At 57.9% G+C, this 22,553-nt stretch overlaps 1 protein-coding gene across 1 annotated transcript in view; it reads right to left on the bottom strand.

Annotated features, from left to right (window-relative positions):
* Positions 1-1,605: 1,605 nt before the first annotated feature.
* Positions 1,606-22,553, bottom strand: part of TAFA5 (TAFA chemokine like family member 5) — a 178,077-nt gene continuing 157,129 nt past the window's right edge. Inside the window, exons 3-4 of the mRNA XM_069491195.1 lie at positions 21,955-22,082; positions 1,606-1,659 (exon numbers count right to left, since the gene is read on the bottom strand). Of these exons, the coding sequence (XP_069347296.1) occupies positions 1,651-1,659; positions 21,955-22,082 (137 nt within the window). The 3' untranslated portion in view covers positions 1,606-1,650. The remainder of the gene's footprint in view (positions 1,660-21,954; positions 22,083-22,553) is intronic.

Here is a 22,553-nt window from a genome sequence, read left to right as displayed (position 1 = left end):
TGTTTTTTAGTAGCATAGAACTAGCATAATACTCATGTTAATTGGACTCTTAGGTAGTATACTGCAGCGGGAACTCGGGGCGATGGAGCCCGGCGTGGGGCTGCCGGGCCAGACCCAGATCACCGGCACCCACGGGCCCTGCCCCGGCCTCGAGGGGACACGGGAAGACGGGGCGTCCGCCCTTCTCCTGGCCCCTGCCGCCCGCTCCCCGACCTCCGACATGAAGACAGAGGACGTCCGAGAACGAGGGGACGCGGACCTGGGGAGGGGGCTGCACTGGCCTCGAGATCCACAAGTGGCAAAGGGGTCATAAACGGGGAACCCACTGGAAGAGGCGCGGCCACACACTGTACACTCAACGCCCACCACGCGGGGACCAGCGGGCGGAGCCGCCGCCCCGACCTGGAGGGAAAAGGAACCGGCTTCCCCGGGCGCCGGCGAGACACGGTGCCGTGGTCCTCCGCGCGTCCCCCAGAGTCCTGCCTCTCCGCCCGGCGCCCCCAGCCGGGGCCCCTCCCTCCGCGCCCCACCCCACCCCACGGAATCTTCAGGAACACACGGGGCTCGGCCCGGCGCTTGGCATGGCCGGGGCTGCCACACTGATTGTTAAATAGGATTTTCTACAAATATACAACATATAAAAACTGTTAAATATATAACTTTAGGCTTTGCAAAATACATTTAATGATCTCTTTCAAACAAGTGTTACTTTAGTTTTCTTTAATTCGCTTTCTGGAGCTAAATGGTGTATCGGATGCGACGGCCGTCACGGGAGACCCAACATGCTCGTGGCAAAGACGGGGTTATCCAACTATCAAAAATGGAGCTGCAGAAGAGGCATGTTTACTGGTTAAACAGAAAGTGATTTTAGTACGACAGAGTCGGTCTAGGTACAGAGGAATACCGTGGTCTGTGCTCCCGGGGGGCTCGGGGTGTCTGCGTGGGGCCCATCGCCCGCCGCGCCCCGGCCGACTCCCGCACGTGCGCCGCGGCCTCCTTCCGGCCGGAGCCCGTCCTTCCAGGCGGTGCCGGGGCCTCCCCGGGGCGGAGGCCTCTGCCGCGGCCGCCCTCTCCGCTCCGCCGGGGCCACCAGCATGTCTCTGCCACGTGCACCCGCCCCCAACGGAACCCGGGGCCTCTGACAGTCAGGGCGCGGCCACGTTAAAATAGATTTTGCTCTTTGGTCTATCGAGTATACTGAAAGTATAAGAAAATAAAAGCAATTCGGACAGTCTGGGCACAAGGAGAGGCGGCTTCCGCACCCGACAGTCCCCTGGACCCAGGTCGTGTCTAAGGCTGGCCGGGCTGCAGCCTCCTCCGGGCACCGGTGCCTCCTGGTCCTCGTCCTCGTCCTCCGAGAGCAGGGCTGACGCCAGGGCCGGCGGGGGTGGGCACGGCCGGGCTCCCGCAGACGGGTATTGCTGATGCCTGGCGCCGCCCACCGCCTGTCCGAGTCCCGGCCTCCTCTCTTCAGCCGGGCGGGCCGGGCCGCAGAACGCCGAGGACGAGGCTATCCGTGCCGGGGCGCGGGGAGCAGGGTGGGCGATGGCAGAGAACGGCTGGAGTCCGCGGCGGATGGAGGGCTGAGGCCGAGTGTGGACTCTCCAGAGAGCCAAGGCCACTCCCAGGGCCCCTCGGGGGCTGTGTTTGTCAGGAGACCTGAGGAGCAAGGAGAAGAGAGAGTCAGCCTCTTACAGACACCACCAGGGCCACCGAGGGCCACGAGGCCACCCGTGTTTGTGTACGAGTCGCCCGGCTCTGTGCCGTGGCCTACCGTCCCGCTCGGCCTAGCTTCTGCTGTTACGCCGTGTTAGACACGGTGAGCACCACTGGTTTTTCAAGTGGATTCTGCTAAAAACGATATTCATTATACACGTTCTGGTAGTTTCCTACAGTCATAGTTTTTCAACAGCTCCAGATTCATCTGGAATGTCTTGAGACCGGATCAGGGACTATCAGTTTCACCTTCTGCACCCCAGGGCCACGTGACGAGGGGCTCGGCCAGCCCCAGGGCCCCACTGCAGATGCTCAGAGGACCCCGACTCTTCACAGCAGATCAGGGACAGCAGTGTGGCCTCTGCTGCGCGGGGCGCGAGGACCCATGTGCTTTCAGGAGCCTGTGCGGCCTGGCCCCCCTCAGTGCTCCCCTCGCTGCTGGGCCAGACCCCACGGCGCTGCCGCCGCCTCCTGTGCCGGCCGGGACACACCAGCAGGTTGACCATTTCCAGGGTTCCACGGAACGGCCCCTCCACCCCCACGAGCAGAGCTACCCTGGAAGTGGTGTGAGCCTCAGGGCCGTGCACCGTGTGCACACGCGGGTGGGCCAGAGGGATGGCCTGGGGGCCGTGGTCACGGCAAGGGCCCTGGCATGTGCTCCCCGCCCTTCCCCTGGTGTGGCTCCGGCCACCTCGCCGACCCTTGGGTCCGTCTGCGCCCTGGGGAATTGGGGGCCTCCGTGGCCACTCTTTGCTCCGGGGGCCACAGGAGAGCTGGGACGGGTGCTGGGGTCTGCCACCTCCGCCCACAGGGTGGTCACGTGCACCCCAGCGCCTGGCAGGGCTGGAGCCTGCTGTGTGCGTCTGGGCGGCTCCAGAAGGAAGTGCCCCTGCCAAGGGATGGCTCTGGGGGTGCCGGGCTGGGTGCTCAGGAACCGCCCCCCCAGCAGTCCTGCCCCGGACACAGCGCAGCACTCGGGTCTCGAGCAGGACAGCCTCGGTCCCACATCCAGCCCAGCACGGTAAGGACGGGACCTGAGCCTCAGTCTCCCTGCTGCACAGGGCCACTGTGACGTGTGACGATGACAGTGCACCCTGGCTGTAGGGACACCCAGGTTCTGTGTAAGGGGCCGGCAGGCGGTCAGTGACAGTGGCCAGCACTTCATGGCTTCATGCACTTGTTTGGGCCTCTGCGGTCAGGGCTCAGAGGGCAGCAGGTGCTCACAGCAGGCCCTGGGACCTGGCTCTGGACCGAGTGCCTGTCACCAGGCCGGGCAGCTGAGGGGGCCAGCAGCAGGACGAGCATAGCTGCAGGTGGACCCCATCCTCTGCCAGCCCCCCATACCCCCAAGGATGCACCCAGCTGTCCTGCGCTTGGCTGGCATTGGGTGGGGGCCCTGAGAAAGCTCCCCAGCTTGTTAAAGACGGAGTTCAGGGAGCGCTGCCACGGCCGCCGGCGCTGCCAGGCTGCACAGGTGTTTTCATCACAGCCAGGCTTCGAATAATCCAAGAGTCCAGGACATCTGCACTGAGACCACACTTCGCCAGAGCAGGGGGGCAGCCCTGCCTCTGCCCGCCCGGCGTGACAATCCCAGGCCCTGCCACCACCGGCCACTCTGGGCCTGCCCCCAGCACACACCTCGGCCTCCCCAGTCTCGGGGCCTGGAGACCAGTGGGGGCCCCAGAGAAGTCGCTTCAGTCCAGGAATCTCGAGACTGAGGCACAGGACAGCGGGGAACACGCAGCCCTGCTGTTCCCAGCACGGCCCTTGCTGGATGGAGGTCCTCGCCCCGCAGGGTCAGAGGTGGGCGTCCCTCAAATCCAAGCCGGGGCAGGGTGTCCGCCGGGACGCGGCTCCCCTGGCTGCTGTCAGAGTACAGTGACCTAAGGACAGCTCCAGGCCCGGGAGACACCTGGGCACCCTTGCTGGCTCCCCCGGCGGGCTGCTCCCTGCACCTGGGGACAGGGAGGCTGAGCTCGAGCGTGGCAAGTGCGACGTGGTCAGACCCTGCTCCCACCTCACGACAGCCGGCTGAGAGTCCCAGGACCTCCGGGGCTGGTGGGACCTCGTCAGCCACCTGGCCTGAAGCTCAGGCTGACCTGAGTGTGCCCCACTAAGATCCTACTGTGCGGGGCTGCCTGACCTGGGCCTGCACCTCCGGGGATCCCCCCTTCCCACTGGTGCAGCTGGGATCCAGGTCGGGGCCCTGGGCTGCAGGTGACCACTGGCCGGCAGCTGATGTCCTGCCGCCACGCACCACGTGCTTCCCCTCCCTGGCCTGGCTTCCCTCTCCATGAGGCCTCCGCCCTGTCCTGCCCGGGGGTTCTCTTCAAATGCTCTGAAGCACGGTACTTGGCACCTCTCTGCCTCAGTTTCCTCATCTGTAAAATGGGGATAATAGCAGCCCTCAGCCCGTGGGGTGGTCGTCAGAATGAACAATCGCTTAAGTGCCAGGCACGTGGTGTCAGGTGAACGTTTGCCGCTCGTACTGACCTCTCAGGCCGCGTGTGCCACCCAAGCAGCGTCCCTCTCGCCCAGCGCAGTCACGCACCTGCCCGCTCTCTGTCGTCTCCGCGCTGCGTTGCCTGTGGTTCACTCCAATCTCAGGGAATTTAATTTGGAACGTGGTGCGCGGTAAGGAGCCAACTTGAATTTTTCCCCAAATGTGAAGCCAACGTTCCCAGCCCCAGCTGCGGGGACCCGGCCCTCCCCCCCGGGTTTGAAATGTCACTGTGTCTCGCATTCAGGTCTCATGAACCCTGGTCCATCTCAGGACCACGCGGTGTTTTCCAGAGGTCAGAGAATAAGAGCTAACACTTTTCCAGCTTCTAATTACATGCCTGGACTTTGTCAAACGCCGTCCTCTGCTAACTCATGAGATGGGGACGTGGCAGCACCAAGGCTGGGGACAGGCGGGTCGCCCCACACCGGGGTGCAGCCGCCCCACCCGCCGGCCCCCTGCCGGCTCCGCCACTGCTGCTCACACACCTGCCGCACCTGCCGGGCAGGGCGCCCGCGTCGGCTACAGAGTCCTCTCAGACGCCCGAAACCGAACTAGCTCTGATAAAATGCAAGCTCATTTTGGAGAGTTCCACAGATTCACTGGAAATTGAATTGAAATTTTATTCAATCTAAAAATTAATTTGTGGAAGAATAATCTCACGACACTATCTCTTCACTCACCTTTTCCACATTCCGTGGCATCTTTGTATTTGTCCAAGTCTTCTAAATAAAGTTTCTCATGGTAAAAGCTTTGTGCTTTATGAGGGTGCCAACGATTTCTTACTCAGGTTATTTCAAGTTATTTCGTGTGATATTTTAACTAAACCACGACAGTTTGCAAACGTATCTGCTGTCTAGTCGTTCCTCTGTGCGTACGTGGGCGAGTGTCTCCCTAAGGGGCCCCGGCAAATGCTTGCGCTGCGGGAGCCAGGCAGCGCGGATTTCCAGCTTTTGGGCCACAAGTTCTCTCCAGCAACTGCCCGACTGCGCCACCGTGGCACCCAGGCGTCAGGGGCCAGGACGTGCACGGATGCCCAGGGCCGGGTCCATGCGGCCTCTCTACCAAAGCAGGGGGGCCGGACTTGGCCTGCGGCCGCAGCTTCCAAAACTCTGATCCACACCCCACAGTGTTCGCATCTATGAAAACTTTAAAGTTGAAGACAAATAAAGAAGCGTCTATGTGTGTAATTGGCTCAATTTAATAACTCTTATTAGTTTTCAGTCATTTCAGTGATTCTCCAGAGTTTCTGACGCACCTGTCTACCCCACCTGCAGTAATGGCCGTGCTCACATCCAACACTGATGGGGCTGCATTTGCCGGGACTTCCGACCAGTCGCCAGTGGCGGCCATGACCACAGGCCTCCCTGACGTGGCCCGTGGGCAGGGCTGGGCCCCCGAGGCACAGAGCCGGCTTTGGATCCCGATGACCCCCAGCCTGGGCCGGGCCTGCCCCACCTTGCATGTGACCCCTGCACGTGACCCCGGCCTCGGTGGCCAACGGTGCTTTTGCTCATTTGGTTTTTAGTTTTTAAACAGTGAAGTTGTGTCTGCTTACTGCCTTTTTTCAGCATCCATTGAATTAGAAGCCCTTTTAGAAATCCGGTCTTCCGATAACGGCGCGTCCCTCCACCTGATGAGAGCCGCAGGCCCCACGAGGAGGCACTGCCGGTCCCCAACCCCCACGACGGAGCAGGTATCACAGCGAAGAAAGTCACGAGGATTTCTAGGGTTTCCAGCGCAGACAAAAGTTATGTTTACGCCATACAGTGCTCGTTAAGGGTGTAATAGTATTATGTCTAAAAAACAATGTACGTACCTTAATTATTTTATTGCTGAAAAAGGCTCACAATTATCTGAGCCCGCGGCGAGTCACCCTCTTTGTTGGCGGGAGGGTCCTGCCTCGGCGCTGATCCGGGCAGTTGCTGAAGGTGGGCGGGCTGCAGGTATTAAAACAAGACAGCAACTAACTCCCTGCCTCAACTGACTCCTCCTTTCACGAAGGAGCTCTCTGGAGCGTGCGAGGCCACCGACACCGTTTTATCCACCAAATCGGAGTCACGCCTCTCAACCCACTGCTCTATCGACCACATTCATGGAATATTCTACACTTTTTGTTGTCATTTCAACAACGTTGCACCGTGTCCTCACCAGGAGTAGATTCCATCTCAGGAAAACACGCTCTTTGCTCATCCTGAAGAGGCAACTGCTCATCCAGTGACATTTGGACGTGAGACTGTGGCAGTCCAGTCCCACCTGCAGGCTCCACTACCACTTCTGTGACTGTTCTCTTGCTGTTTCCTCCACATCTGCAGATACTTCCTCCACTGGGGTCTTGAACCCTCAAAGTCACCCATGAGGGCTGGAATCAACTTCTCCCAAACTCCTGCTCATGTTGATATTTTGACCTCCCCTTGTGATCACAGATGTTCTCGCTGGCGTCTCGAATGGTGAGTGCTCTCCACCAGGCTCGACTTACGCAGATCCAGTAGCGGAATCAGGACCTGTGGCAGCCATTGCCTTAATACAGCTATAACGAGACTTTAATGTCAGCATGACTCCTTGATCCGGGGGCCACAGAATCCGAGTTCTGCTAGCAGGCATGAGAGCAGCATGTGTTTGTGCAGCACCTTCAGGGCTCTTGGGTGAGCAGACGCATTGTCAATGAGCAGTAATATCGTGAAATTAATCTTTTTTTTCAATCTGAGCAGCAGGTCTCAACAGTGGGCTTAAACTACTCAGCACACCATGCTATAAACAGATGTGTTGTCTCCCAGGCTTGTTGTTCCATTCATGGAGCACAGGCAGAGGAGACTTAGCCTAATTCTTAAGGGTCCAAGGATTTTCAGAACGGCAAATGAGCAATGGCTTTCACTCAAAGGCGCCAGCTATGTTAGCCCCTAACGAGAAGGTCAGCCGGTCCTGTGAAGCTCTGAAGCCAGGCACTGCCGTTTCTCTGGCTATGGAAGTCCTAGATGGCACCTTCTTCCAACATAAGGCCGTTCTGTCTACATTGAAAACCTGATGTTTGGTGCAGCTGCCTTCACCAGGGACCTTCTGCGTAACTTGCTGCTCTTCTCCATCAGCACTTGCTGCTGCACCTGGCACTTCTGTGTTACGGAGACGGCTTCTTCCCTCGAACCTCCTGGACCAGCCTCTGCTGGCTTCAAACTTCTCTTCTGCAGCTTCCTCACCTCGCTCAGCCTTCACAGAACTGAAGAGCCAGGGCCTTGCTCTGGGTTAGGCCTTGGCGTAGGGCAGGTTGTGTCTGGTTTGATCTTCTATCCAGACCATAAAACTCCTTCCCCATCAGCAATAAGGCAGTTTTGCTTTCTTGCCATTCGTGCGTTCACGGGCCTAGCACTTTTTATTTCCTTCAAGAGCTTTTCCTTCTCATTCACAGCTTGGCTGTCTGGTGCAAGAGGCCTGGCTTTCAGCCTATCTGGGCTTCTGGCACGCCTTCCTCACCAAGCCCACTGATTTCTAGCTTTTGATTTAAAGTGAGAAACATTTGACTCTTCCCTTGAATCCTAGAGACTACTGTAGGTTGTTCCTTGGCCTAATTTGAATACTGTTGTGTCTCAGGGAACCGGGAGGCCTGAGCGGGGGCTGGGGTGGGAGGTAGGTGGGGGTGGGTGGGCGCAGAATGGGGAATGGCTGGTCAGTGGAGCAGCCACAACACACGACATTGGTCGGTTAAGTTCTTGCAGAGGGTGGTTCGCAGTGCCCCAAATCAATTACAGTAGTAACTTCAAAGCTCACTGATCACAGATCACAATAAAAGGTATAACAATGATGACAAAGTTTGAAATACTGTGAGCATTACCAAAATGTGACACAGAGACACAAAAGTGAGCACATTCTGTTGGAAAAACTGTGCTGAGAGGCCTGCTTGACACGGGGTTGCCACCAACCTTCAATTTGTACAAATGCAACATCTGCAAAGCACAAAAAAGCAGCGTGCAGTAACACGAGGCCTGTATTAAACACATTCTCATTTCTTACACAGATTCTACCATGTGGGTGGTGAGCTCTTCTGTTTTTCTTTTAAAGGCCTTAGAATTCAGGGTGCTGTTGTTTTATGTAAGTACAGGCGATGTGGGTCCCATTCACCACTGACACCACAGAATGCCCACTCTGGGGGTGCAGGGACCCCCAGACATGCCTGTCACCCCTGTAACAGGGGCACCAGGGACCTCAAGGGCGCCTGGCTGAATGATCCAGTGCCTGGCCCACATCACAGGCTCAGGAATCTCTGTGGTGCTCAGAAATGACTTTGATGGTGCTTCCCTACCTTTGGGACTCTCTGGCATCAGAAGTGTCCCCTTTATGTTATTAAATGCACTCTTAATGATTAAGCAATTTCACTAGTTCCTAAAATGAATTGGGCAATTTTCCATATTTTCGAGTATTTGAGAAAAAGATATCAGCATACTAAATATTTTAAAGAATGTGCCTATTAAACCATCTCTGCGTGCAAATTTTACTGGGAAAATTTACTAGCATTTTCCTCCTCCTTCAGTTATTTTTTTTATAATTTTTTCCCCCTAGAAAAGTCATATATTTAATCAAAATTTCCAGACCGATTGATCAATACACTAGCTACGCAAATGCCCTTGAATAATTTCAGACCCTATATGTGCTATAATTTTCCCTTCCTCCTTTCGGATTTATTTTATGACTTTAAAAAAATTACATACAACACAGGCTTAAAAATTCACATTTTTATAGGCTTGTTAAAGAGGCAATGATCGATTCCATGCCTTTCTTTCTCAGACTCATTCACGTTTATTTTATCTCTACTACTTGGTCCTCTTGTGGGAGGTGTGCTTTTTCCTGGCTTAGGCTCTTTATTTTCATTCTCCTCTTAGTGAGGTTCAATTTATGTGTTGGTTTGTGAATATTTCTATAGACATTTCAAAAATGATTGAAAATTGGAAGCAGCCTTGTTTGCATGCTATCATTTTAATATGTAGCTGCAGATTCAATTTTGGTAATTTCATCTTTCATAAGATCCATGCTCTGCTTCTTTTCATTGTTGGCAGTGGTGTTTACTTGATCTCTACATGGATTGGAGAGATGTTTAAATTTCAAACTGAAAATTGTGTTTCTGATTATTTCATTTATTTGTAATTGTGTTTGCATAATCTATTCTTATGCTATGCTAATCAGTGCATAAAGGTTTCTGAATGTGACACTTTCATTACCATCTGAACTATAATATATAAAAATGTATCAATAAGTAAACATATCAGTATATGACATCGTATGTTGCAATCTGAGGTTTTATCTCTGGATTGCCTTTCAATTGCATTTGCCTGGTATATCTTTACAAATTTATTATTATTATTTTCTTTTACTTTTGACCTTATTGCCTTTGCAGTAGTGCCCTTGGAAGGTAATACCTATTTGGCTATTTTGAACATCTGATTTGACAGTCTTTGTCTCTTAGTAGAGGAGATTAACCCATTCACTTTTATTGTCATTACTGATACTGAAATTGTCTTGAACACAAACTTTTCCCCCTAGAAAAATCAGACACTTAATCAAAATTTCCATATTTACTGATCAACACACTAACTGTGCAAACACCCTTGAATAATTTCAGACCCCTTATGTGCTATAATTTTCCCTTCTGAAAATCCTTTCAGATTTACTTTCTGACTTAAAAAAAAATTACACACAACAGATTTCTGTTCCATGATGATTTCTGGTTATCTTCCTTTCATGGATTATCTCATCTTAACATGCACACACAAATTTCCTTGTTTGTAGATTAGTAGGAATCCTGTTTTTGCTTCTGTTCGTGGTGGCCTTTATGCTATTAAATACACTTTTAATGATTAAGCTATTTCTCTAATAACTGAAATACACGGTTCCCTCTATCCCGTGAAGAGACACTAAGTGTCTCCTGCTGCCGCCCGCTGCCCCCAGCATGTGCTAATTTAATCAAAGGTTACAAACTATCACACGACAATTGTTTTCACGATGTACAGAGTACATTAAACAGCAGTGCTGGACTTTAGATTCAGCTTTGAAACCGCAGTTACAGGAATTTCTCACATCTGGCTCCGTGTACTCAGCTGCTATCAACGGTCACCATCAATCTTTTCACAGGTGACTTTTCAATTTTTACCTCCTGGTTTTGATTTCTTTCTTGATGGGCCTGAGTGCAGTTTTCATTTGCCTTTTCAGGAAAGCTATGTGGGTGCCATACTTTCTAAATTCTAGCTAATCTAAAACTGTCTCATTTGCTCCTTTTGTCCAAAACAACACTAAGAATAGGACTGGATTCACAAGTAAAACTATTTTTCAGTCCAATCCCTTTAGAAGATCCTCATTTTGTCTCCTGGTTCTAAGTCTCGCTGAGCTCACAGCACAGCTTGCTTGTGTCTGTTGGTTCTGTGGCTTCTTGTTCTCTTGTCTTTTTTTATTTTTCCTTCAGTAATAATCACTGGAATTATTATTACAGATTCCCTGATTTCCTTCATTCTTCTTTTTTAGAGACAGGGTCTCGCTCTGTCCCCTAGGCTGGAGTGCAGTGGTATGATCACAGCAGCCTCAAACTCCTGGGCTCAAGCAATCCTCCTGCCTCAGTCTCCCAAGTAGCTGAGACTACAGTCATGCACCACCACATCCGGCTAATTTTTAAAACTTTTTTGTAGACTTGGGGTCTCACTATGTTGCCCAGGCTGGTCTCAAACTTCTGGCCTCAAGTGATCCTCCCACTTCAGCAGAAGTGCTGGGATTACAGGTGTGAGCCACCATGCCCAGCCTCTTTATTCTTTAAATTCAAAGATATTGCCATAAAATGGCTAGATCCAGACTGTTTTTGTTTGTTTTTAATTGGAGGTTTCCTGCAGCTCAGATAAGTTTCTTTCCCACACCACATGTTAACCCCACTCTGATCTTTCCTTCTGTTCCTGCCACTGCTGTGCTCCCTCCAGGAGCACTCACCTTCTCGGGTCACACATCCGCCCTCTGTCTCCACACCCACCACCTTCTCCCCCCTTTGGTCCTATGTCCCTGGGCATCATCTCTTGGTTCCAAGACTGGTCTCCACGCCGCTGTTGTGACTTTCTGCAGTCACACTTGTTATTTGCAGCTTCCAGTACGTATCTAAATTCCACTCTTATATTTCTGGCATCTTTGTATTCATCTTGCGTTTCCCTCGGTGAACCTTTGGACGTCTGCATTCATTGCAGGCTTTTCTTTCCTTCTGGTTCCTGGCTCCTGGGTCACAGCCATCACCGTCTGTCTCTTTGATACCAACAAGCAGATGCTCTCTAAAAGTCTCCTCCGCTTACCGTCAGGACTATTTCCAGAGCTGACTCTGCCCCTGCATCTTTAGAACAGTATTCCTTTCCAAAGATAGGGCTTATTTATTACAGCTTGTGCTTGAGTCTTTGCTTTGATGCTTTTTAAAAATTCTCTTTTGAACAGGCAGAGGTCAATCCTGGTCTAGAATTAGCCAACGGCGTGGTGGGGAGACGTCTTCAGCCTCCCCTCAGTTCCCGTGGGCCGGGGAGCCCTGTCCTCTCCAGGATGGTCTGAGAGGTCCGGGGGAGGTGCGGAGGGCCCGGATCTTCATGGGATGCCCAGGCAGACTTCCAAGGGTGGGAGGTGGCCCTCGGGCTGAGCTCTTTGCCCCGCTGGGAGGTCATGTTCCCATCTGAGCTGGGGCGTCCCACGCTCGTTTGAGAACGAGAGCTGAACGCAGGAAGGCAGGCCTGGGCACTCCTCCTCCGGCCCTGCCCACAAGGCTCTTCTGCCAGAACCACACCCCTTCCAGTGAAGCTCGCCCGGCCACCGCTCTGCTCCCCGCCCACTGCAGGCTGGGGCTGAGTGTCCCTGCGACCGTGGCGGGATCCCTGCTGGCGGGGCGGGATGCCCCTCTGCCCGCCGTGACCCTCTGACTGCTGCGTCTCCGGGTGCTCACGTGAGGCGCAGGCGTGAGGGGGAAGCCCAGGGTCCCCTGCATTACGGGACATCGTCACCACGGTCGGGGCTCACACCACAGGGACTCTTACCCAGACCTCGGCACATAACTGCTTTGTAAGTCGTGACAGCAGTAGTGGTTGTTCCTATTTCCCAAGCACACTGGGTCGGGAAGCCGGGCAGAGGCACGTCTATTCTGCAGCCGTCTGCAGCCACGTTCTATTCACGTCGAGAGCCACGGCCGCTTGTCCACGGCCTGGCGGAGGAGCCGATCTCCTGCTGCTTCCTCAAGTGCTGCCGAAGCTGGTTTCCGGCGTGGCGGGCGTGGCGGAGGAGGAGGGACGCGGACCCCACTCTTCTGTCCTCATCTCTCGAAACCTTGTCTGCCACACGCGTGTGTCCTGCGAGAACCTGGAGCCACGTGACCCGGAAGGCACAGGGCTGGGGCCAACCAAACACAACCCGGCCCATGAGCAGGTGGGCAGGAGGCTTCCCAGGAGAGGCTGACGGTCTGACTTCATTCCGATTCCGCCACTGGGGATGTGAGCCTCCAGAATATTCTAGAAGGTGCCACATGAGGTAAATGACAATCCTTTCCCCACACAGAGGCCTCGCTGCTGGGTTAGAAACCTTTCTCAGCCATCGTGTTCCCTTCCCATCATCCTCACCATGTCCACAGACGAGGACACTGAGGCTCTACAGGTCAGCTGACTTCCGCGCGGCTGCTGCCTGGCTCACAGAGGAGCCGTCACTGCTCCAGCAGGGGGAGGACGATCGGGGCTGATCCGGAAAGTTCTACTGGACAACGGCTGGGCCCCAGAGCAAGGTCGTCACTCTGGGAGGAGCGGCGCAGTCTGGTCATGCGCGACGCCTGCCGAGGCCGAGATTCGTGCTCCGGGTCGGGGGAGGAGACGCACCGGGGACCCGGTGGCAGATCCGCAGCGATGGCGACTCCGGTGTTGACAGTCCTGACGGGGCAGAGAGCGCGTCCCAGGACCTGCGTCACCTGCTGTGTCTTGGGTTTAATGCCGAGTTGACATTTAAAGTGATCTGGATGGAGACACACATCCTTCTCTCTCTCTCCTTTTTAGAGACTGATATTTAACAAACGTCTGTGCCACGGCGTGTTTCGTTGCCGCGGCGGCGCGCAGCAGCCACGCAAGGGAGGGGCTGGCCAGCAGGGCCTCTCCGCCCGGTGCGGCCGTCACAGCCCCCCCCACGGCACCCGTGTCCCAGTTACGCGCCGCTCGGTCGTAGTTTCCAGGTTAGAGTCAAGAAGAAACAGGTTGATCCGTGTCCTGTAGGAACAAACAAATCCCTTAGCAGTTTCCTCTGTGAGAGTAAAGGACGTCCTGGACCAACAGAAGGAAACGTGTTCCCAGCACTTGGCTGTCATCTTCGGCCTCATGAGGTCACGGAACTCGGACTCAGAAAATCGCACCAATTCAGCCCTCGGGGGACCGGGGGTCTCGCGCAGCGAGGGGCTGAAATGGCGGCAGCAGCCCAGGCACCTCCGGAACGTTCTGTGGCTCAGGGAGGCGGCTCATGGAAGGTTCCTCTGTGGGGGACACCTCATTGTCTGAGGCAGGGCCACAGCCTTCCGTTAGGGTCACTTAGACGCCACGCGTGTTGGGATCCAGGGGCCTGGGACAGGACTCTGAACAGTTTTCCAGATCATTCTGTGGCCTGTGAGCAGCATTTCTCTAGCCCATGTCTAGGCTGAGGAGAGGGTTGCTCCGAAACATGCTCAGAGCGCACGGAGACCTGTGGCGGTTCTGTCCCCAAGCACCAACGTGGCGAGGAGGGGTGAGGTGTCCCATTTCCAGCACCAACGTGAGTGACAGGTCCTCAGAGCCTCGGGAGGACAGGGACTGCGGGCAGGTGCCTCGCACAGACGGGACACTGTCCCCCTAAGGCTCGGAGAGCAGGCAGCCCGCAGAGAGGGAGGACGGTCTCCAGCCGGAAGGACCCCCTCTCCCGGCCACACGCCGGGGGTCAGGAGCACCTGCCGACAGCGTGTCACGGCCGCTCACCCAGCAAACGCCTCGATCTCGGTTCCAAGCCGTGCACTGCAGCAGCGCCCACCCAAGCAGGCCCGTTTGGCACCAGAAAGTGACCCCCAGGAACTGTGAGGGAGGCCCACCGGCCCCCTGGGACCTGCGGCCCACAAGTCCCACAAGTCCCCAGGAAGGGTCGGAGGAACGGCTGCGACACTGATCATGTGACTTAGGCTAACTCTAACCCCAGTCCTGGCCCCGGACCCCACGCTGGCCTCATCCTGACCAACCTGCCGTAACCTCCAGCTGCGTGTCCCGTCCTCCCAGCAGGCCGCGGGCATCTCTGTGGCACCAGGAAGCCCCCGACCCCCCCACACCGGGGTCTGTGGCCGGCCCTGTCCACGCTCTCCCCTGGGCGAGCTTCCTCACGCCGCAGCCACTGGCCACTCACGTATTTAAAACAATTCAAAGAACAACTGCTTTAAGGAGAACTGAGGCAAACGCAACACGATTACCATAAACAGCTACCAGTGTGTAACGTCTCCGATGACAAAACTGGCCATAAGCGCCGACGGAAATAACGTGGGCTTGGCCGAACCACTTTTTTTTGTTTCTGGGCTCATTTCTGCGGAGGAAATGAAGAATGTCACCACTCACAATAGGAGTGGATGCGGCCCGGCCATATGCGTTTTTGTTTACGCACGGAATCTATTAAAGCGTCTGGCCACGACTGCGATGATGGATAGCGGTGACTCACAGGCGCAGGACGGATTGCCGACAGGGGTCAGAGTCACGGCTCAGGGTTTCATTGTTGTGCAGAACAAAGATCAGCCAGGTGCTGGTGCTGGGCTCCCCTCCCCTGCTCCGCCTCCCAGGGCAGCCGTTCAATCCAGAGCCTTCTTTGTCCTTGTGAGGACGTCACACTCGGAGAGCCCAGATGGATGGCGAGGCCCTGGGCTATCCCGGCCCACGGCCGTCTTTGCTCTCGGGCAGCTGGGGGAGCAGGAGGTTCCCTCTGCCCCGTTCCCCAGTGCTCCCTGTGGCAGTCCTCCTCCCGCCCGGCCACCCCTCCCCTCCACATGGTCCACGCGGGCCACGCTCTGTCCACTGTCTGGGCCCCCTGGGGACCCAAGTAAGCACCATCTAGTCGAACCCCAGCCAGGGGTGCAGCCCCCCAGCTCTGGCCCAGGCGGCTGGAGGCTGAGTTGCCCACCCGCTCCCCTGCTCCGGGGGCTCCGAGGGGACAGGAAGCATCAGCCTCATCCTAAGGAGTTTTCATAGCTGCCCTGCCTCAGGGTCCACTTGGCCCGGGGTCCAGGAGGTCGAGGAGAGCCATGCCGACATCAAGCCATGTGGGCCCCACGGGAGCGTTCGGGGCAGGGCCATGGTGGGGGCTCAACTGCACGCATCTCCACGTGAGTTTCCAAACAAAGTGTCCAGCTGAAAGTCCCCCCAGGTCACGAATGGACTAAAACTGCGTTTCTGCTGTCCTCCCTGGGCACAGAGCTGTGCTCCCCAGTCCTCGGGGCGGCTGCCCTGGCCAGGCAGAGAGGAGCCCTCGGGACTCGTCGCTGGTGGGAGGGAGCGAGACAGCCGGGCAGAGCAGGCCCTCGGCCTCGGATGAAGTGGCTCCGCGTCACCCCCCACGGCACCGGGATGGACGGCACCGGGGCCCTGCTGACCCTGCCTGGCCTGGGACCTAGCTCACTCTCGCTCTGAATTCCTGAGAAGCCAGGCTCTCCGGAGCACCAGGCTGCAGGACAGGTCCTGGTGGACACTCTTTCCTGACTGTCCCCTGGCCAAGTCAGCTCACCTGTCACCTCCCTCAGAAGCTGTGCCCAGTGGCCCATGTGAGGCTCCCACAGGGCAGGGGCTGTGTCCACTCTGTGGTCCCGTGACCATTCCTAATGGCAACTACAGAGCCAGGTGGGGCGTGGCGGGTGCGTGCGGAGGGACCCCGGCTGCGCTGGGTCAGGCCCAAGCTCCCAGCAGCCCAGCGGCACCCGCAGGTTGTTGGTCCTTGTTTCCTGGAAAGGCCCCAGGTGCTCTCTGTGCATCTGGATTCACCAAGTTCCTGCTAGAAGCTTCCGTCCCCATCGGAGCCTTCCCTCCCGTGGAGACGCCCTGCGGTCCCGGGGCCCGTCACCCTCTTCCAGGTGCCCCCGTTTTCCCCAGCACAGGCCGCACAGAGCAATCCTGGAGTCTCAGGCCCGGAGCCCCCTCCCTTCACCCCGGGTGGGTCGTTCCAGGGATTCCAGGCAGGAGTCACAGCTGGACTCCGGGAGGCAGGTGCTGCTGGTCTCCAGCCTCGGCTGTCCCCAACAGCCGGTCACACCCGACGTCTGCACGTGACCTGTTGTCCCTCCGCGTTCTCAGGGTCCTGTTTCACCTCCGCGGCCTGAGCCATCATGCGGAACTGCTGCAGGACGGGGCCTTGCGCATTCCTGCTCTGGGCCTGCGCTGGCTCACGGGGAGTCTGCGTCTGCGAGTCTGGGGATGTTTCCAGAAAATATTTCTTTGATAATTTCTCCTTCTGCATTTATCTCTCTTTTGGGATCTTGTATTCTTCAGACTTCCTGAATTGATCTTCTAATTATCTATTTTTTCTTTCCTATTTCCCACTTTCTTTTACAAAATTCCGCTATCTGCTTTCTGAGCGATCTCCTCAATTTTACAGTCCAAACCGTCTACTGGCTTTTTAACAAATTCTGCTGTTTCACACACACACCCGTACGGTGCGTAACACCTACAGGTATTACATACACATGTGTGTGTCAGTTCCCAAAGTGCTTTTCTGTCTTCCTCATGCTCCTGTGAACAGCCGTCCACGCTACTCACCCGCTGCCCTGTGTCCAAACCCCGCGGTTTACCCAGCAGGGAGCACGTGGCTGGCGAGGGCTTGCTGGGGCTGCTCACCTTGGTGTCCTGGGCTGCCAGGCCCGGCTGGGACAAAGTGGCAGCAGGAGCAGGGTGGCTGGGTGGGCTGTACCCTCTCCTCACAGCTCCCGACTCCCCCGCTCTGTCCAGCATGGCGGCCGTGGGGCACCTGGACCTCCGCGGGGCCCGGGGCTCTGAGAGCCGTGCTCCAGGGAGCCCTCCTGTTAGCAGGGCATCTCGGACACACAGTGGGCCCTCAGAATCCAAGAGTGAAGCGGCCCTGGGGTTCAACTTGCTCTCTGTGGAGGAGCCGTTGCTGGGACTGTCTCCCTGGCCCCAAGCTCTGGCCTCGCACGAGCTCCAGCCACAAAGCACCTGGGCAGGGCAAGCGGGCGCTGGCGGCACAGCAGCCTGGACAAGGCGACCCGTCTGCGGGACAGGGAGACACACACCCACAAGGGCAGGCGCCTCCCCACATCAGGCGTCGAAACGCCGGGCAAGGGCTGCCATGACAGATGCTCGGGTTGCAACAGATGCCACCAGGAGAGCCTAGCGACGGATGCATGACAACAAAACCCTTTTCCAGATGCGCTTCATGTTACAGGAGCTGATCCACCGCGAGTCCGACTTCCAGGACTCACGGCGGGCTGACCCCACCTGCTGTCCAGCTAAGTCAGCAGCGGTTTAGGGCCGGACGAGAGAAGCGAGCGAGTTGCCGGGCTGCCAGGCCCCGAGCAGGCCAGAGCGTCTCACCCTGGGGTGCAGCGAGGTCCCAGATGGCCTGGGCCTGTCTACACGGCACACGGCACACTGCTAGACGCCTGGCCAGGGCGGATCATAGACATCCACGCACACACGTGATCAGGGCAGCCGTGTGCACGTCTTGCAGTCTCCGCTCTTGGGGAAACGCGCTCCCAGGGTAACGAGCTTCCGTGAGACACAAGTTCCCGGACAGAACTCTGCAGAACCAGCTGAACACTCCTCCCCCACAACTGTGAGTTCATGCAGCGCAGAATTAAAATGTGGTGCTCAATAGTGAATTTGAAAAGTGGATTTCAATCTAGCTGGTTTACTCTGATTTAGGAGATGGTCTAGCTCACCGATGAGCGTCTTGCAATCATAAACATTCCTACAGTGTGGCGGAGCAAACACTGATTAGGGTATTTCAACGCCGGGAACACGTGTGGTGCGCAGCCCCAGCCAGCAGAGAGACGGCGGCTCGTGGGGGCCCCACCTGGGCCCCCCCAGTCTCCCCACCCCTCCCTCAGCAGCCCTGCGAGCCCAGCTCCAGGGAAGAGGCAGCCGGAGCCGAGCAGGGGGAGGGAAGGAGGGTGGGTGTCCGCTCAAGGCCTGTCCCCAGGGAGGGCACAGGAGCCGTGGTCGGGAGCGAGAAGGGAGAACCTGCCCTGTCCGCCCAGTGCAGGCTGGGAAGCCACGCCCGGATCCCACCCAGGTTCTCTCCTGAGTCCCCCAGGACAGTGGCCGTCTGACTTTTCATAGCGACACACAGTGATAGATACTCTCACACGTGACCACATGTGTGTGCCTGCATGTGTGTCCCCGTGTGTGCATGTGCACGTGTGCATGCCTGTGTGTCACACGCCCTGTGTGTCCTGTGTGTGAACCTGTGTGTTCCATTAAGTGGCAGCCACGCCCAGGACACGGATGCGCCCTAACACTTCTAACCCCTTTCTCCCTCCTTCCTGTACATGCTGGTCATGACCTACCGAGTTAATTTCACCACCCGCTAACGGGGTGACGACCTGCACTGTGAGAAGCGGTGATCTTGGTGATCTTGGAAACACAGACATCAGCATGTGCCGGGGTCTACGTTCACTTAATCAATTAACCAGGTTATCACACGCATTTGCGCAGGGCCCACTGTGGTGGGGACACAGACGTGGATGGCCGCAGCCCTCATGGCGAGGGGGTGGCTGGGGTGTGGTGGGGCCGAGGGACCCGTCTGAGAAGGTGGCAGGTGGGATGGAATCGGCTGCAACCCTGTGGCTGCAGGACTTTCAAAGCCAGACGATGAGAAAACCACCATCTCTGGGAAAACCAATTTCTGGTGAAACGCGGGACGCCATCGAGTGCTAATTTACCAGCCATAAGGGGACCGAGATGTGATCGGGCAACTGGGAGTGTAAGTTCCAATCTACGGTGTTTGGTTCAGGATCTCAACTAACCTTTTAAGAAAGCTTTGAAAACAGGTCACCGCGGGCCAGGGATTCTATTAGCAGCCGTCTCTGCGGTTCCCAGAGACTCCTCTCGAGACACTGGGAAGGTCACAGAGCCGGCCCGGCCCCCGGAGCACACACAGTCGCTGGAGGGGTCTGCCAGCCCACGCAGCCTGGGCCCCACGAGCACAGCACCTGGCCGCGGTCACGTGACACGCAGGCCAGGCCCAGTAAAGGAAGGCCGCGCCACTCTGAGGGTGACAGGCGCCTCTCTCGGGGGGGGCCGTGGGGCGACCACCCCTCCTCTGCCCGGACTGGCACCTGCCCGTGTCCCTGGTTCCTGCCACAGGTGGGCTGAGGCCTGGCGGTCCCTGAAAAGCGTCCTAGAGACGGCAGATCAGAGAGTCTCCGTCTTCTGAGCTGAAGGCCACCTGGGGCCACACACAGGGCCAGGCCGGCGTCGAGAGCTGCGCAGAACAGGCCCAGGCCAGCCTCCTGGGCCTCTGTCCGCCAGCCGTCAGTGGTCACCCCAGCTCTCCCAGCCACAGTTTTCAGGGATTTTTGCAAAACTGAGATCGTGTGGAGCTCCCAGGCCTGGGGGGCCAACGGGGGTGAGAGTCTTGAACAGCCTGGCAATGTGTGGAATGTATCATGCATGGGACGAGAGCGGCTGTTACTGCCACGCTGAGAAGGCTCCCACCCTCCCCTTCCCCGGTGCGAGCTCAGCCCCGCCTTGGACACCGCAGAGCCCGGCGCTCACCCCCTGCACGGCAGGCCCTCTGGGCTTGGACCGGACTGACACGGAGACCACACGTGTCCTCTGTCTCTGGCCCCGTCTCTGCCGCACGGGGAAGCCGTGAGGGCCAGGCAGACCCGGGGGCAGGGAGGCCGGTCGGGTGGCCCCGTCTGGTCCTGGGGCAGGTGAACGGGCCCTGACCAGACAGCGGTCGAGTCAGTTCTGGGGATTCCACGTGAGTGAGAGAGGAGGAGACAGAGTTCTGGGTCATTCCGGGTCACGCAGGGACGGGGCAGGGGTCCCGACTCCAGAGTTTGGGCCCCAGTAGAGAAATGAAAACGCTGCGAAGCCCCGCCCAGGAGGCCTGATGAGCTGGGACAGGCCCTTCCTCACCAACCTGGGTCCTCAACGCTGGTGGCTTTGTGATGACGCACCTGGCGTTCCAGAGGGGCCCGTGTGGGGACGGGTGGGGACACGCAGCGACAAGCGTCCCTCAGACCTGCCGGCGGGGACACCCCTGGCGATCTCACCACTGGGACGGAGCATTGTGAGACTGGACACGGTACCGTGAATGTACCAGATGCCACTGAACTGTCCACTTGAAACGGAGAATTCTGTGTTACGTGACTTTCACCCCAGCAAATTATTAACACAGTTTGGTGATGCTGGCAGCCTCCAAGGACGGGCCGAGTCCCACCTGCACCAAGCGGTGGCCTCGGCCCCGCTCAGCAGTGGCAACACTTCCTATCCACTGTGCTGTCTCTTGTGGCGTCTTCAGGGTCCCCAGGGTGACTTCCCACCCAGAGGGTTTGGCAGCGAACTTGGGGAGGCTTATAAGTCAGTTCCTGATGGACGAGACGTTGGGCCCCTGTCAGAGCTGACCCAGGACAGGAGGGATTTGCCAGGTGTCAGCTGAGAAGTAGCAGGTCGCTGACGGCACTGGGACACCCTCTCCTGCAAGCACAGGGCTGGTGGCTGCCCGCTCAGACACTGGCGTCCGTGAGGAAATGGCAAAGGCTGCCCCGGCCAGCGTCCACGGGCCAGGGAAACCCACCGCGCCGTTCGTGTGGGTTTCTACTGGGGGACGTGTTGGGCACCTCGGAGACCTCGGAGCCGGGGGTGGGGGGAGGAGGCCCCTGCGCACTTCCAGGAGTGTGAACACGACACACAAACACGGCCGTGTGCAGCCGAGCCCGGCAGCTCTCCAGACAACTCACGGCCAAGCCCGGCCTCCCGCTCTCCTGCATGGCTGCCGCGGGACAGGTGGTCTCAGGCTGAGTCCCAGGCCGAAGCTGCCCGCGTTCCCACACACACACGAGGCCTCCCAGACTCCACGTAGGGCCTGGAGCACTGCGCCACCCGCCCCGCCACGGGGGTCTTCTAGCTGCAGCGGGGACCCTGCGGCCCGCTGGGTCCTGAACTGAGCCCAAACCCCACGTGCCAGGCAGACCCAGAGATCCGTGGTTCTCTATGGAGCAGCTGCCACAAACGTCGGGGACCTCTCCCAGGCTGCGGGGGCAGGGAGGAGTTCACTGCGCACACGCGAGCCCTGCTCGAGGGACGGGCAGGGGCTGGACGTCTGTGGGGGCTCTCGGGTCTCTGGTGTGAGTAGCCACTGTGCCCGGTCTGGGGGCAGGAGGGGACACCTGGACAACACCGTGGAAGTCCCCTTCCCTGGGCGAGTTAGCTGAAGCTCATCTCCAGGACACGGCAGGTTTCCCGCAGCCTGGCGTTTCCTGCAGCCCCGAGTGCTGGCCCGACCCCCGGCTGCCGGCCCCGCGGAGGCTCCATGCCAGCTCCTGCCCCGTGTGCAGGCTCTGACCCCTAACCAGGGACTGGCTGTCGGGAGTCGGGGAAGGGCTGGGCTGGGGGCTCACTGCAGGGGGATGGAGCGACCAGCACTGCCCACCCCTCCTGGCCAGGGGGTGTCCACCAGCCTCCTGTCTGTGGGGCCCCCCACGCCCCCGTGTCTGTGGGGTCCCCCACACCCACAGGAAGGCAACGGGCACGTACCGTGGTCGTCTTTATCCTCCCGCCGGGCTGCGTGCACGTCCAGCCTGACCGGTTGATCAACAAGTCACAGCCTTCCCCCTCCAGACAGGGAAGCATGTCACACCACTGCTTCGTCCGGATGATTCTCGCTGTGGGGGAGAGAGAGGGCTGGTCAGTGCGCTGCTCACCGGGACCTGGGGGACGTCACCCACGGGGCCTGAGACCCTGCGCGGGGTGGGAAGGCCCCGGAGGCAGCGCCAGCCTGACCTCGCCGTGCAGAGAGGGCTGGCCGGGCGGCGGCACCTCCTCCCGGGTCTCCTGTCCTGGTGCTCAGTCTGCCGTCGGTCAGTCACGGGCCAGTGTGCAGTGACCGGGGGTGCTGGGGACGTGTCCACAGAGCAGAGCCGCAGCCCTTCCCAGAGGGGTGCCAGCCTGGCTCTCGCCTTTGTCCGGAGCCCGCTGAGAGCCGGGCAGGGGCAGGAGGAGGACGTGCCTGGTCAGGACACCCCGGCTGCACTGAGAGTGGCCCGTCCCCAGCATGGGCACTGAGGGAGCCCAGGGTCAGTGCTGGCAGTGAGGCCCCAGCAGGCGGCTGCCTGGCGGACGTCACCGCAGCGCCC

The sequence above is a fragment of the Eulemur rufifrons genome, chromosome 16 (genome assembly GCF_041146395.1).
Source record: "Eulemur rufifrons isolate Redbay chromosome 16, OSU_ERuf_1, whole genome shotgun sequence".
In the NCBI taxonomy this organism is placed as follows: Eukaryota; Metazoa; Chordata; class Mammalia; order Primates; family Lemuridae; genus Eulemur; species Eulemur rufifrons.
The sequence above is the reverse complement of the archived record's forward strand: the minus strand, read 5'-3'. Positions and strand labels throughout refer to the sequence as shown.